This window comes from Grus americana, chromosome 16, assembly GCF_028858705.1.
Source record: "Grus americana isolate bGruAme1 chromosome 16, bGruAme1.mat, whole genome shotgun sequence".
Lineage (NCBI taxonomy): Eukaryota > Metazoa > Chordata > Aves > Gruiformes > Gruidae > Grus > Grus americana.
The window spans coordinates 15,594,830-15,610,868 of NC_072867.1; the positions used below are offsets into that span (position 1 = coordinate 15,594,830).

Here is a 16,039-nt window from a genome sequence, read left to right on the forward strand (position 1 = left end):
TTTTATTCTACCAGTTACAGTTGAAGTCATCTACTGAAATTCAATGACACACTCTTTTACGATGTGCACATTTAATACAACACATGGAACTATCACAACTGCAATCACAACAAATCACATCCCAGTACAGAAATTCACATTAAATGAAATGTTTAAATAAGAATCCAACCAGTTTGGCTCCAGCACCACACACGGGCCCCCTGCACTCAGTGGCTGGCTTCATTTGCAAGGGGCAGCAGAGTTGGCACCGTTTCTGTGCTCACCTGTCTTCTGTCTGCTTGCAGTGGAGGAGGAGGTGGTCGAGCACAGTCACGATACAACATTCGTAACCTTTCACACTGCATTTCTACAACAAGGAGCCTCTCCCCTGTAACAACAAACCAAACCAAGTCATGAGGTTCCAAGCAAATCTAGTTACTTGAGTCCAACAATGCAATCTTGATAACAGTGGGCCCACTGCTGCTTAAATAAGAGGGAAGGAAATCAAGAGTTCAATGACAAGGAATATAAGAAAGCATTGGAAAAAAAACAGCTAAAAGGTCATCAAAAGAAAACATACAAATGATAGGAATACAGAGTAGGTTACACTGGAAGCAAGAAAACTGGAGAGGGTTCAGAAGTGTAGTAGTAGAGAGCTAGTCCCAGGACTTGCATCTTCTGTGATGCACAGGACAATCATGTTCTGGCTTAAACTTTATGCCTGATCTTTAAAATGGTTTAGTCTGATTATTAGCTACTCTTAAGTAAGAGCTCTGCAGCTACGACAAGACATGCTGTACCGTGCTAGCTATCAAACTCTAAGTAGCTGGAGGACAAAACACTGAAATGATTTTAAAAGCCGGTATGTCTCTGAACTGAATATGACAATGAAGCTGCAAGAACATGCTGAATACCTACCAGGGCTGCACTCCTGCGCTACCAAATTAAGAACTTCTACAGCAGCTGGACACTGTTGAATGAATTCTTCACAGAATGAGCTGTCTTCTAACAGCTGAGCCATCACCAGGCATGCTCTTAATGGAAAAATCATATGTTTAAAGCATTACAAAAGCGTACGCTGAATTCAAAGTTGTCTTTACAGGTATTGAATTCAAGACTATTTTAAAAGACAGCACGCCGACTGATCTATTCCTTTGTCTGGTTGCTTAGCTATCCATTGGAACTTCCACAATGGCAGCTTTCCCCTGCTTCATAACGTTTACTTATATGAAGCACTTGCTTCAATGCCTGATCAGTGTTACAGGGAGTATTTTACTTTTCATGCCTATTTTAACAACATCCAGACACTAAAGTACTTCAGGAAGCAAACAAGAATTTTTGCATTGTCCCCCACTGTCACATCTCAATACCCACAGACAAAGAAAACAAGAAACTGCAATTTTCTTGCACATTTGTGTACGGTATCAAAATGAACTGAGGTGCTGCACGAAAACCAAAGACTCACCTGGTTCTTATTTCAGCAAGAAGCCGGACCACTGCCATTACTGGAGTTGAGCCATCTCCTGTTGCAGGAAGTGAGGTGTGAATAGATAGACTTCCCTCCTGAGGAAGCAACATGGACTGGACTGCCTGTACTACCTTCTCAGTAATGGACAGTTTATGAAGAGGCAATGCCTGATGGTGGGGGGGCACGGTAAAAAGTTAAATTCAAGTAGTTAGTTTCTAAGAAATGAGGGCGTTTTATCACCTGGAGTTAATTCTCATTTTGTACTATCACAAAAGCAGCACCAAACAAAACCAAAAATCCAAACACATATGCAATGGAACATCTTTAAGCACCAAAAGATGAATATATCCACGTTACTTGAATGAGAACTTAAATATAGATATTGTTAAGATATGTTTACAATAATGAGGCAAACTTTACAAATAATCTTTACTCAAAGATGAAACACACTTTTTACATGCTGTAGATTAATTGCCAGTATGCTGTGACACAAAAAAAAAAAAAAAAAAAAAGATAATTGATATTACACTTAATATTGGATTCTTAAAACTACCGTACCTCAGATCTTGGAACACAGAGCCTAGATAATGGAATAGTTAGTGTGTCTGATGCTTGTGAGGTCTTTCTACTGTCTATACTGGTAGGTGGAAATTTGACCGTTGCTATACCTTCTTGTTCATTAATAGATGCCACAACTCCAATGCTTCCTGCTATTCCTTTACCTAAAACCTACAACCAAAGAAGGCCTGCATAAGATTTAGGGCTTTACAAACAAGAAACACTGAGTGTTTAACACCACACACCAACTCAACACACGAGTAGAGCTGGGTATTTTAGGAAACAGGAATAACACACAACAGCAGTCTCCACAAGTGTTACTGCAACTGCTTCACGATCACAGGCAATCTGCACGCTGCTTCACAAGTATGCCAATGCAGGCAAAACATCAGCAAAAGCACCAATTCTCATTTAAGATATAAAACATGAACGGCGCCAAATTACCTGAACTTCAGAACCTATTTTAATTGTCTCCTTAAAGCCACCCAGAGCACAAAGGGCAGCTACTGCCTGCCGAGCAATTCTTTGAAGTTTAGCAAGTTTCCTTCCACTGCTACTCCCGTTCTCCAAAATACTCTCTGCGTATTTCCCAAGTTGTGGAATGTACATCAGAGCCCGAGACAGAACCTGAAGACAGAACCAAAAAATACCAGAGAGTGACTTCAAAGCACAATTCAAACAAACCCCAATGCCCCAAGCCTCCAGCTCACACACAAATCTCAGAAGGATTATTTCTGTTCTTGAAGGGAATTATGCAACTCAGAATATTCTAAGTTCTCTGAAGTGCAACACTATCAAAGCCAGTTCCATTCCGTAGTAACTTTTAGAATCACAGTTACATATATAATCTTAGCTCAAGGATTTAGCCTAAGCAACAGACTAGGTGCTACAGGACTCAGAGGAACATAAAAGCAGTGTGCTATCCTTTCCAGCCAACACTTCAGACCTTCAGAGGTCATGGCAAAGAGGACTGAACAGCAAAGGTATAACAACTACCTGGCAAAGGCAAGATAACTCCCTAAACAAACGGCATTATTAATTACTGAAAAGAATGACAGGCGAATTACAGAATAAAAACAGATTCTCTAATACTGGATAATTTTTGATTATTTATTCCACCCTAAGACATCAGGCAAATACCATCTACTAGAAAGGGCTGCTTCTGTGCAGTTACACATCCTGGTTTGAAGTGTTAGAAGTAGTAAACCGGAAAGGAGTAGCTTAGGAAATTGCAAATAATTAAGTTCTCTTAAATAATACATGCTTGGTGTAGAGTTTAATAATTAATCTTCCGTTTGCTTACTTTTTCAGCAGTTGTTGTCCATATCTGAGCTGCATTTGATTCTGGTGCCATCAACAAGCTGTGTAGCAAAGCGATCACCTCTGCTGCCATGCTGTTTGCAACATGACCACTAATGAATGGCCTCACAGGATCCGTCCTATACAGGAGAAAGCAATTTGCCCATTAATTTCAAAACAAGAGAAGGAAAAGAAGCTCCAGTTATCAAGAACAATATACAACATTAAAAAAGGAAAGTTTATGAACACTCAGATTATTTTCTGGAGCACTACAAATACTGGGATACAGAAAAACAGAATCTAGACTTTAAGCATAGAATCGAAGTGACCTACCTGGCAAGCTCAGAATTCCTCTCTCTGCAAATTGACGTTTGTGCAGTCTTCTTTTTGTCCCCTGTGGACAATCCACTAGTAGTTTCTGGATTGACAGTTTCTATGGGTGGCCCAACACTAACTATTAGACCAGACTGTGCCCACTTAGTTGCCTTTCGAAGAGCTGCAGCAGCTTCTTCTGTAATAACTTCACAGCAGCCACTCTGAAAATAAAATTGCCATATAAGACAAATACTAATAGCTCTATTTGGCCACACTATATGATGCATTTAACCCTCCTCCCTCTGCATATGTAAAGGCACTGAGAATGCATCAAAACATCCTCCTGAGTATGTATTAGTCAGAGTCATAAAACAGATTCTTTCTGTTGCTTTTTCTCATCTACAAAGAGATCAGAGATCAATGCGGATTCGTTGCCTTTAATATTCCATTCTTAGCTTAACAGGATAGTATCTCTTCTCTGATCAAAAAGCCACACATGAGTATTTCTGGTGCAAATAGTCAAGAACATGTCTAAAAACATACATGAAAATTTAAGTATGTGGTTTAAAATTCGTACTATCGATGTGCATTAAACACTTCAAGAACATTTCATTAAACACTTCAATATCAAAAGGGGCTTAAACATGACTTACAGCGGTTGGAGGAAGCATTAGCTGAAATTCTTTTTCATCATTTACCCCTGTATTTACATCAATAACTATATAATTCTAACTTTGAATGTAAAGTTACCTTTCTGAACAGTTCTGTAAATTAAACAGCATTTAACAAAGGGGATTTAACATCAGTAAAAACAAAGAATTCTGACTGGCCACCGATTTTTACAATATTGAGCAATTCTTTAGTTATTCCTTTTCTTACTTTTGTCATGTCTCGATCCATTTTCACCACTTTCTCCATATTGGCTCCAGTTCCTAGTCGGAACGGACGACCTTCTGAGCTACTATTAAAGTGAAACCAAAACACATTAGCTTTGTTTTCATTGGTGGAAAAAAAATTACTATATTATGCATGTTTTTAAATTATTTGAAAGCAACCCTTGAGACTGAATTGCTCAACAGTAATGGAAATACTTGATAGTTAAGGCTGATGTCTTTATGTTCCTTTGCCAGTGGCTTACATGGCTTATAAGCAAGCCAAAAGCAAAACACCACATTTCATATCCCCCTCCTCCTTTTCTATATCTGTATACTGTGCTCTGTTCCAGCTCTGCTGCTCTCATCATTGCTCAATAGTCTTCTACAAAGCAGACAAGTCCATGAAATGTTGGGATTTAGATTCTTTCTGCTGCTGCCTCATCACAAATTCAGTGTAGTGGTATGTGTTTTTATCCAAGGAACAGTATGCTAAGCATCAGCCCTATAAACCATTTTTGTATTATCATCTTATCTGGCCAGTAAACACAACAAATTGGGAAGCTGTTTTGCTTTCCCATTTACTATTGTGTCTAGGATGCATTTTTCTACAGCTGTAGCACTAAAAATAGAAGACAAATGGAATTGGTGAAATTGTTGCTAATTCCAATCCAGCGAGTTAAGATTACCTTAGTAATGGCTGAAGGACTTCATGGGATGATTGGTCTTCCCGTTTATGAATAAAAATAGAAAGTTTACCATCCACTGCCTCGCTTTCCTCTCCGGGATCTTTATCACCTTTTATGGAATTTTTAGGGCTGGCTTTTGCCAAAGTAGTATCCGGCTCAGAGGCAGTTGGAGAAAGAACTGTTTGGCATCCTTGAATTAGAAAGGGAAAAACCAAAACAAAGAAAAACACACAGGCATGAGCTCCATCAACAAACTTTCCTGCCCTTGAAACTAATGCTAACATAGCTGAGATGCATCTAAAACATCTCTGCAAAACACACTTCAGTCTGAGAACAGTTAAATTAACAGGCAGACGGAAACTCACAGAAATCATTCAACACTGACACATCGTATATCTTTTCCTACTTGAGCTTTCTGTCAATACAAAAGCTCCTTGCAGAAACATGGCTTGCTTGGCAATTTCTCAACTTAGCACAACACCAAAAAGATGCTGGTACCTGGTACTACATAATCCGCCAGCTTCGCCAACAGCAGAGAGGCAATCTTGGAGGCTGGGTCACTGGGATCATCCTGTTCACTGTTCAGAGAGGGTACCGAGTAACTCCAGGGAGGCAATTCTACATTTCCACAGTCCTCAACACTCATGAGAGGCAGTGCGGCACGACACAACTGGAGGATTATAAGGACCAATTTTGGAGAAGGACGTTGATCCAAGAGAAGTGACAGAAGCTTGGACACACAGGCTGGCTGGCTCAGGATTGCTTTACCTATGTGACTCCTGAAAGGGGGAAAAAAACCAGTAACTGCTGTTTGGAAAAAAAAAAAAATTGTTTGATGATGCTCTTGGAATTAAAAACAAATGAATTATTTACAAGATGTCAGACAAAACCTTATCTGCAACAATTCTTACATAACCTGATAGCACTGATTAAACACTAAGATTGAGTAAGTGTCAGTCTACAATCAAGTTTTAGAATGGTTTTGAAAGTTATCTTACCTTCACTACCGTAAAGAAATCCCCAAAAGAACCTCCACCTGCTTGCATACATAGAAAAAAAATACTCCAGAGACAAAGGGCTAGTACCTTGACAGGTCATTAAGAAGACTGAGAACATCTTGAAGCGCGTCATTTCCTGCAGCTTGGTTACCGCAACACTCCGTAGCTCGTGCGAGGTGGTTGGTAAGAAGGCTGGAGACCTGACGAGCCAGACCAGAATGAACAGCTTCTGTTGAACCACCTTTAAAAGTAATTTGAGAATTCACAATTGTAATTAACAAAAATGGATGTACACAGCTACAAATTCCTTACCCATAAACTGAAAACAGTAAAAAATTTTTGTTTTGCTATAGCAAAAAACTTTTATTATATAAAAACGTCTTTTTAATTTAAAAAAAAAAAACAACCTGATACAACATCTATGTGCCATTAGTGAACAGCCGCATGTCTCTAAGTTTATGTATGTTATTGGTGAATCCTATCACAGGATAAATGCGTAAGTGGTCACTCAGGGTCTCCGGCTTCTCTGGTTATGTCTAGACAGACCTGAGTGGCAGACTTGAGATTATCTGCAAAATAACCACTCCCTTGAGGAGGAAAAAAGCTAAAATTGAAAAAAAAAAAAACAACAAAAAACCACCCAAAAACCAACCCCACCACAACAAGAAAATAAACTTATTTTTGTATCCACTTGTGTGTTCTAAAGAACTCACGCAGTACTGAAGTCACAGTGAGCGAATGCCCTATTTTAAATACATATACATCACTTCTCAGGCACTTGGGTAATTCTAAAGCACGCAGTAGAAATTAATTTGGCCGTGTTCCTACCTTCTTCTTTCTCCCATTCAACACACCGATTGGCTAGCACCTGGAAGGCGGCCCAAGCCATGGTGGCCACCTTCTGTTTCTTAGTCTGTTTTTCATTTGAACTGGATTCTGTCTGACTGCTTAAACTGCAAAGCCGGTCCATAAGCTGTACCAGGCCGCTACGTACCAAACACTTCTCTTCGCTCCTGTATGAGAAGAGAAATTCAGATTTTACTTAAGTAACTTTTCAGTCACAACAGACACAACAGCAAGTTCTGGATTTTCATTAACTCAGCAATTAATTATTTCACTTTGCAGAAAGATGGCTCTGTCTCTCCCTTGTCCTCCCCAGATGAAATTCTGTATTCTGAGAAAATTTAACAGGATATTCTCAGATACTCAACATTATGAAAAAAGGGAGTATATTTGTACTATATAATGCTTCTCCTTAAGGCAAAACCTAATAAGAACAGCTGTAGATGCCCTCCTTCCCTTTCTGAAGGAAATACTTTCATACCTTGTGTAAGGTATAGTGCATAAGAGGCCAATGCTATTTGCACAAGCAATGGGGTAGCGAGCACACAGTGAGACCACAGACGTCATAGTCTCTCCAAAAGCTTCCTGGACTTGTTCCACCATCCCGCCACACGTGAGCTCTTCAATTCTGTTGATAGTTAGATATTTAAAATGGTAGGCTTTCTAGGTTAAATGAAATGAACAAACTTCCAAATATAGCTTTTTAAAAAAAATAAATTAGTACATATTAAGAATTACTCAAGATTGAGAAGCAAAAGTGCAAGTCACTTAATGTTTTAATATGAAACATGTAAACAAGATAGTATGGTAGTTTTACCTCAGACATGATTGAAATTTGACTACAAATAAAATTCAAAATATTTATCAAATCTTGATGACGGCATTAGTACCAGCTAAATCTACCACTAATGCCTAATTAAGATGAATTTAGAATTGAGTCAGGAGACTAAGATACCCTATATATACCTATCTGTGGACATGTCATCCCAGTACGAAAGGAAAATTCGTCTACTGCCAAATAAAAGCTTTTCTTAGAAGTTTCTGCCTTTTTACCCCATAAGGGTCACAGTGGCTGTTGCAAGCTTTGTTCTGCAAACTTGAGCCCTCAGAGCTAGTCACTTCTCATGATTTTTCTTAGTGCAAAGCAATTTACTATCTTCTACAGAGGAAAACATTTAATTCTTTTCAGAGAAATATACAAACCTCGGTCCTCCCTGAAGTACCATGGTCACCGGGCCTACAAGATGCGTCACACCGCCAACTCGAACAGCTGCCGTCAGCAACTCTCTCATGTGCACTAGGGCTTGCTTCCTTGTATTCCCGCGACGCCACCTTGTCTGAGCAGCTAGCAGAAAACTGCTGCTAGATACCTACGGGATATCGTTCAGGTTTGTTAATGAGACACAAGCAAGACACCTCTCTTTCTTTGTGAAAGTTTGAATTTGAAAATATAATGATTTAGCACATTTAAAATGGCATACCGCTTGGTCAGGATTTGTTCCGATGAAAGCGAACAGTTGCCCCAGTAAGACACTGTACGTGGGTTTATCTCTGCTATCCTCAATGGTCAGTGACTGGAGAAGGGTGAAAGAGCTACTTCTGTGGCTGGTTACATGCCGGCGCCTGTGAGAATATCAGAGAATTACCCCCGGCAGCAGTAAGCTGATCCAACAAAAAAAAAAAACAACAACCCAATGTGCTATGCTTGCAAAGTTTATGATGATTTTAACAACACAGACCACATCATTGTAAAGCAGCTTAGTGGAATAAACCCTTGTATACCTTTGACTTGATCTGGCAAACTCGATATCTTCGTTACCAATCATTTCTAAGTCAGACGGTGCCGACATACTGCGAAGGAAGACGGGCTGGCGGACTGCGTGAGATATCACTTTCGTTTCAGATGCTGATTTGCAGGCTGAAATATTATACAATATGAAAGAATGTCACTCCTGGTGTAGGAGGTTATTTACAAACTGTTTTTACAATCACTGCAGACATTCTAGTGAAAGCTATAACATAGGGTGGGGAAAACACAGTCCAAGCAAGAACTTGCAACTCGGTTCTGAGGACTTTCCTGTTTGCAGGTATTGTTTCAAGTTTTTGGTTTGTTTTTTTTTTCATTAGGCTAAGCATTTTTTTCCCAATAATTCAGGAGACTAAAATTTAAATTCCATATATTATTACTCAGACCTTAATTTACCATCATTATGGCAATCAGAAAACAAAGACTCAACTTCATTTACTGTAAAAGAATTTATTTAATTTGAAAAAGTAAAAAAAAAAAAAAAAGGTTTAATTTTAAGTGAAAGAAGGAAAATAAGAGAAAAAGGAATAAAAAGGAAAAAGAAAAAAAGAAAATACAATGCTGGTAATGAGATATATACCTGGAGTCTCTGCAGGGGTACCAGATATACTTCTTGTGATACCAGACTGTGCTGCAATAGTGACATGTAATAACAGCTCTGCTCTGTTCATCAAGCTCTTAACTAATGTTTTTGTTTTTGCTAGGGGATGAGAGGTCTTCTGTATCAGTGAATTCACCTCTTGAAAAAACTTCTCCCTAAGATTATGAAAGAAAAATAAAAGCAGCCAACTCAATTATGTTTTAATGCCTTCCAAAATAAAATGTTGCTGTGAGAAAGGTTATTTCAAAGAAGACATATAGCATCGATTTATTTTATGGCAACAAAGTAGAAAGCAGAAAAAATTAAAGAAATAAACAAGTGATTTGTCATTAAGTACGAGTAGCTGTAGGGACTGATATTAATATTATTTAGCACAAATGTTTCTAACAATTTAATCAGATACTGCTAGGCATACAGGAAAATTAAGTTATAAAGTATTTGCATCCCTGGTTAGAAGTTCACCTGAATATTCCTGCTCCCAAAGATTGTTTTCTTTCTATAGGCCTCCCAGCCTTTAAGGGAATTAGACATAAAATGTTTTCAAAACATTTAGTGCCAGCTTCTATTTCACATCATTAAATGTCACAGGGTACAACGAGATTCAAGTACCTACTTCAATAAGCGTTCATGTATGTGTGCAACTTTAACCCTGCAGAACTACTTTGGGAACTTACTGAAATTCCACGGCTGCTTAAAGCTGCCTATCTTTTAAGTACCTGGCCTAAAAGGTACGCTCCACAGCCCGCTACTAACCTTAATGCCAGGACCACATTCTCAAGATCACTTCCATCAAAAGAAACTTCTTTCATTGAACACAGAAGCTCTAGTTCTTTCATCTTGCTCTAAACAAAGTGAAGGAAAAAGGATGAACATGTATTGAGAGAGCAGCACGAAGCATGAGCACACACAGCAGCCACTATGCTCACCTCATTGAAGTGATAATCATAAAAGAACGGGACATTGTTCTCCAGCTTCCCATGCATGGCGTCATCTACCTCATTCTGCCATTTCTGCTCCAGCTCAGCCACACTCTAATAAAGAGACAAAAATAACACTTATTGCAGTTGTTCGTCTTAAGGAATAGAAGAGATCTTAGAAGAAGAAATCTGAGTACATTTTCTATGTTTCTAAAATGCTGTTAATACACCTTTAATCTCAAAAAAAGTCTTCTGGTTTTTTATGTAATTTTAATTTTACCTGCAATTGTCTCTCCATGGCATTTAGCTTCTTAAAGGTCTCTCCCATAATTTTACAAAGTAAATCATATTCTTCAGCATGTTCTTCCTGATACTGGAAATTTATCAGGGACTGGAGTGCATCAACCAAATTCAAGTGTTTAATCACACATGAAACTACCATCTCCTCCATTACTTCTGGCTGAATCACTTCCCTAGGGTTATAAGTAAAGCCAAACTGATTAAGCAAGAATTGCGGACAAACTTTGACAATTTGTATTTACAGTTCACTAGATGCTGCATTCAAAAACAAGTATTTACAGAATATTAAATGCACACCATCATACATGACAGGCACACCACATCCTCACTGTTGCTTTTTTAGCTCACTTTGGCACTTTGGCACTAAACATTTCAAACAATAAAAGTCAAGTTTGAAAAAAAAAAAAAAAAAAAAAGCAAAAGAATGACTACTTACTTTATACTAGGTCTAAATTGAGGCCGAGCACGTCCAGAAATTTCCCTGAGCTTTATCATGATTCCTGGAGGCAGCCTAATCCTTGGTAGATCGAAATAGTGTCCAACGGGAGGCACTAGAACATCAGAAGGATATGTAAATTCTCTGTCTTCATCTATAGTAAGAGGCAACGGAGAAGGACTTGGTGTAAGGGCTGGAGATATAACACCATTAGCTTCCACCTGCCACTGGCACCTGGAAAAAGAAATAAAAACAGATGAAAAGGACTTTATTTTTTCCTCCCCTAACTCTCTCCCTCATTCAGAAAGGCACATTAGTCAACAACACATTACAAAGACAGACTATACATCAAGACATCAAGTGCAGCTTGTACCAAGCATAGTCCAATCCTCCTACTTCTTACTCTAAAGAAAACCTCTATTCTAGACAATATTCCCTCAGTTTTAGGCAACGCTGAACTGCCAAACAAATTCTGCAGGAAAAATTATCAAAATATCACCTTAAAACACAAAACTTAAGCACAACTACAAAAGTCACCTTCCCTCCAAAAAAACCCCACATGGGAACTCTGAGCAAAAATATTTTTTTACCTCTGTAATAGTTTAGATCTTAAGAGCTCTTGACAGGTTTCTTCATCTTTGGTAATTTCTGGTCCATTGTATAATATTCGCAGCATAGAACAAGCTAACACAGAAAGGCCAAGTGCCAGGTCAACTAAGAATGGCAAGCCTCCCGACACATCCTCTGAAGACTCCTGTAGTAGGAAGAGTCACAAGTTGCACTAATCAACCTTAAAGTCCTACCCCAAAATATTTCAAGACAGATTTTATAATTTAATATATAATCTTTCTATATAAGATATATATATCTATCAAGCATATGTCTCTTACACAGAGGTATACTGAAACAATGCTTAATAAGCAATATATAAGAACAACTCAAGACAAGAAACAAAGGATTTCAATGTTATTTTCCTGAACCAAGAAAGAAAAGAAAAGGTAAAGCTATTTTTGGTTCAGTCATTCTTTGGCCTGCAAATCTGTCATCTCCCAGGCCTAGTCCTAGCTTCCCGGTCGTGTGCTTCAAGTTTCCTTTTGTTTGATCCCAGCATCCCTCCCCTCTCTTCTTTACAGGCTGGAATCCTTATTCCTTCATTAACTCTCTGATTTCCAGGTTGTTACAAGATACCTATCTCTCCAAAGAAATCCTGATCTACAAGCAGCAAGAGATACTAAAGTGACTTCATCCAAGTCGGGTGCCAATGACAAGAGATAGGTAAGACACGTTTGGTAGTAACTATCCCCATTAGACCATGTCACAGGGTACCTCTAGGTAAGGAAGCCAAACGCCTAAAACTTAGGTCCTTCACATTGTAAAAAGCTGATCTCTTTTACCACCAAAATAAGCAAGCTATTACTGTTTTAAATCTCAAACGTTCATTTCCAACTATTCTATTTCATCTGAAGTGTGTAACAGACAGAAGATAAACTGAAGCTGAACCTATCCCATGGAATCCATCATGTTTGAGTACCTGTGCTCGAACAGTGCAAGCAAAGCCCCACATAGCTTTGTCTGGAGTGTTGTGCTCACGACCACTCCGCATTTCAAAGGAGAAGGTGACTGTATCTCCTTCCACCTTAACATTTTGATGGGGAGGAAGGGGGAGGGGGGGGGAAAAAAGAAGATACATTTAAGAATTGAGGCAAGCAAACAGGCTTTTCATAAAAGTGGCTTATTTTATGGATTAATGTTTTTAATGACAGTTATTTAAATATTATTTTTATCTCAAATTACATACTCTGATTCAATATTCTTCCCTTTTTGTAAGGATATTTTTTTGTGGAAAATTTGATTTTAATTTTGCTGCTGGCTAACTACAGCAAAACAAAACCCAACATTGTAGTTGCAGAATCAAAAGTAGAATTTATCAGTCTGTGTTACTTGGCCTTGATTTTAATCAAAAATGCTTGCATTATTGGTCTGCAAGAAACCATACAATAATCAACAGTTCTCTTCCTGAAGGAAGACAGACAAGATCTTCAAGAAGAATGTCAACACATTAATAGAAGAGTTTGCTAAAAGGACAGTATAAAAATCTATGTCTGAAAAATAAATGAAATTCCATTAATTGTGAACAATGGAGTACTTGTCTGAAATTGCTTTCCAGTTTATTATTTCTTGTTTTTCTTTTTTTTTTTGAAATGATTTGTTATGTATATAAGCCCAGTTTTAGTGTGGGACAATGTAGCAGCACAAACACAAGAAAAAAAGTTCGTACTGCTTACAATCTGAGAGAACATACTGCAAAATTCTTGAAATACTGAAATTTCAAGAAGTTTGAGAGATTTTTCTGTCTTAGCTTTATTGCCACAAGCCTCCAATGTAATTTTAAAACCCAACATAAACGGTTGTAAAGTTGCCACATTTAGTACTTGTTAGATTTGTGGGTTACTTGTTAGAAAAAAGCAGTCATGCCCATGGCCCTTAAGAAAATACGCACAGCCTCAGACTGTGCAGGACTTTCTCTCGGGAAGAAACACTTCTGAGTAGTACCATTAGAGATTCCAGGACTGATACATACTGATAATGAATTCCAGACAGACATAACAAAACAAGATAAGCTCAAAGAAAAGCATCACACATAACATTTGGTTGAGTTTAAAGTTATTCCCCAAGGACGTAACAGCCCACTTAAGCAGTGATCTCATCATGGATAACTGTACACTTAAGAGCTTGGACTTCATTGCTATAAGGGTTAAAATGGACTCGACACAGTTTCCAAAGGGGATTTCTCTATATGAAATATTGTTGGATTATAATACTGTACCTTTACTAAGTCTTTCGGCCAACCAGTTCCTAAGACACTACGGCTGCCATATCCCAGTGTATTGCCTCCATACTCAGCAACCTTCCTACTGTTTGTGTTAGGACCAGCATAGATCACCAACTTCAAAACATAAAATACACTGTTAGACTGTAAGAGAAAAACAAGAAAATCTAATAATAATAATAATACTTAGCACTTACACCGCGCTTTATATTTTCAAAGCGCTTTATCAACATTAACAAATCCTCACAACAGCCCTGTGAGGTGCGTAGGCAAGTATTATTATCCCCATTTTACAGATGGGGAAACTGAGGCAGAGAGGAAATTGAGTGACTTGCCCCCGAGGTCACACAGCAAGTCAGCAGCGGAACTGGGAGCAGAAATCAGGAGAAATTCTAACTTCCAGTCCTCGTGCCGAGCTAACTAGAACATACTGCCTCTCTACTAATAAAGGGATTGATCCTGCTCCCATCAAAGTTAATATCTTGTCAGTGACCTCAGTGGGAACATGATGAGGCCCAAAGTTCTCTGGAGGAGTTTCACCAGTAATGGGTGACATTAATATTAAAGATGCTTATAAATAACTAATGGGAGTGAGTATCACAGGACTTCCCCTATGTCGAAGAATACACGGGAACAATTAGTAAGCAGCACAAGTAGCTCTCTGATTATACAAATAAGTGCTATTAGTTGTGTTCTTGAAATTGGAAATACTTGTTCATATTAATCCATGTAAACACGCCATTTATCATCGGCAGGGAGGAAAAAGTAATCTTTCCAGTACTGCCCAGTTTACACAAACTGTGCTGATCTACAAAGTAGGCAGCTAGATTAAAATTTGAGAAGTCAGGTAACTGAATAACAGCAAAAGTGAGAAGGAAGTCAAACTTTGACAATCTTAGCCATCGTGAAATGAACTTAAAAAAATGGAAGAGCTGGTATGAATTTCTGAGGGGGGAAAAAAACCCCAAATTAAACCCCCTATCTCTGCAGCCTAATATATTTCTATTTCATAACTACCACTACTTCTGACATCTTTTGAGGAAACTTCCTAATTACAGAGCCTAACTCTTAACAAAAGATCCTCATAACTAATGAGTTTATACGTTGAAACAATCATGGGATATTATGTTCTGAAACAATAAGAAGAATTAAGCATATATTTGTTTTGTATTGTTTCTTCAAGAATAATAGAAATTAAACATGAACATTTATCTTTATCTCCCTGCCTTTTCATGTCTACAACTCTTTGTACATTTTCTATCATTTAGCTAAGTCTAGCTTTAAGATGAAACTCAAGAATTCTTTTGAAAAGTCCTTCTACACTTGTGCCACACAAGACAGAACCTCTCTGCATCCCTGTACTTTACAGCCTTGAATTAAGTAGGCTGTGACTTTACAGCGTACACAAATAAGCTCCTATCAATAAAAACCTCCTGCGTTATCCTGATATAAGGTGCCATGAAAGACGGGCAGAAAAGATAAAAGTGGGAAGTGCTACTGATGGAAATATATACAAAAGAAAGAATTTCTGAATTGGCCCTTGCTTACCTTATCGTAATCATATTGTGAAGAACATCTGTTGTCAAATCTAAGATATAAACAGCGGGCTCCTGGAATATGGACAGTTTCTTTAAATTTATAGTTATCCCTGACGGGATGAACTGTTTCTACAGTCTTCCCAGCAGCCCAAGGAGCAGGGATCTTCAAACCCGTAAGAAAACCTGGTTCTTCTTTCTCTTCCAGCATTCTGAAATTAGAATGAAAAATTAGTCCTAAAATTCAAAACCACAGATTTCTACTATATATTTGGACTTTATATCAAACGATAAAGTAATTAAAATCACCCCTCAGTATTGGTATGTATTGACTCCTCATTTTAGGTATAACTGTATTGAGGGAACATGCAGAACTTAAATAGCACGAAATCCGTACATTAGAATAACTATGCCAATCTCTAACCTGTAAAATCTGAACTTTCCTCTATGCTTTCCAATTTCCAAGGTATGGTAAACAAGCTAAGCAGCACCATAAAAAAGTAAATGGTACTATATATGGTTTCTAACACACGGACTGGTAGCGTAAAAAAACCTTCCCTCCTGGGACAGCACCCAAAATTGGTTATACCAT

The 16,039-nt window shown here is 38.2% G+C and overlaps 1 protein-coding gene across 5 annotated transcripts in view; it reads right to left on the reverse strand.

The window, feature by feature from the left end:
* The window catches only part of HECTD4 (HECT domain E3 ubiquitin protein ligase 4), a 76,402-nt gene that overhangs the window by 27,215 nt on the left and 33,148 nt on the right, over positions 1–16,039 (reverse strand). For 3 of the 5 annotated variants that reach the window (XM_054844673.1, XM_054844672.1, XM_054844676.1), the window contains 25 exons: positions 15,461–15,659; positions 13,910–14,056; positions 12,614–12,718; positions 11,673–11,836; positions 11,083–11,316; positions 10,627–10,819; positions 10,356–10,460; positions 10,183–10,271; positions 9,409–9,584; positions 8,804–8,939; positions 8,503–8,644; positions 8,225–8,391; positions 7,503–7,649; positions 7,007–7,191; positions 6,266–6,419; positions 5,679–5,959; positions 5,181–5,370; positions 4,499–4,580; positions 3,638–3,840; positions 3,309–3,444; positions 2,450–2,632; positions 2,006–2,176; positions 1,445–1,614; positions 898–1,013; positions 264–367 (listed from right to left, as the gene is read on the reverse strand). In XM_054844673.1, the coding sequence (XP_054700648.1) occupies positions 264–367; positions 898–1,013; positions 1,445–1,614; positions 2,006–2,176; positions 2,450–2,632; positions 3,309–3,444; positions 3,638–3,840; positions 4,499–4,580; positions 5,181–5,370; positions 5,679–5,959; positions 6,266–6,419; positions 7,007–7,191; positions 7,503–7,649; positions 8,225–8,391; positions 8,503–8,644; positions 8,804–8,939; positions 9,409–9,584; positions 10,183–10,271; positions 10,356–10,460; positions 10,627–10,819; positions 11,083–11,316; positions 11,673–11,836; positions 12,614–12,718; positions 13,910–14,056; positions 15,461–15,659 (3,979 nt within the window). The remainder of the gene's footprint in view (positions 1–263; positions 368–897; positions 1,014–1,444; positions 1,615–2,005; positions 2,177–2,449; positions 2,633–3,308; positions 3,445–3,637; positions 3,841–4,498; positions 4,581–5,180; positions 5,371–5,678; positions 5,960–6,265; positions 6,420–7,006; positions 7,192–7,502; positions 7,650–8,224; positions 8,392–8,502; positions 8,645–8,803; positions 8,940–9,408; positions 9,585–10,182; positions 10,272–10,355; positions 10,461–10,626; positions 10,820–11,082; positions 11,317–11,672; positions 11,837–12,613; positions 12,719–13,909; positions 14,057–15,460; positions 15,660–16,039) is intronic. The other 2 variants (XM_054844675.1, XM_054844674.1) reach the window with 1 other exon arrangement.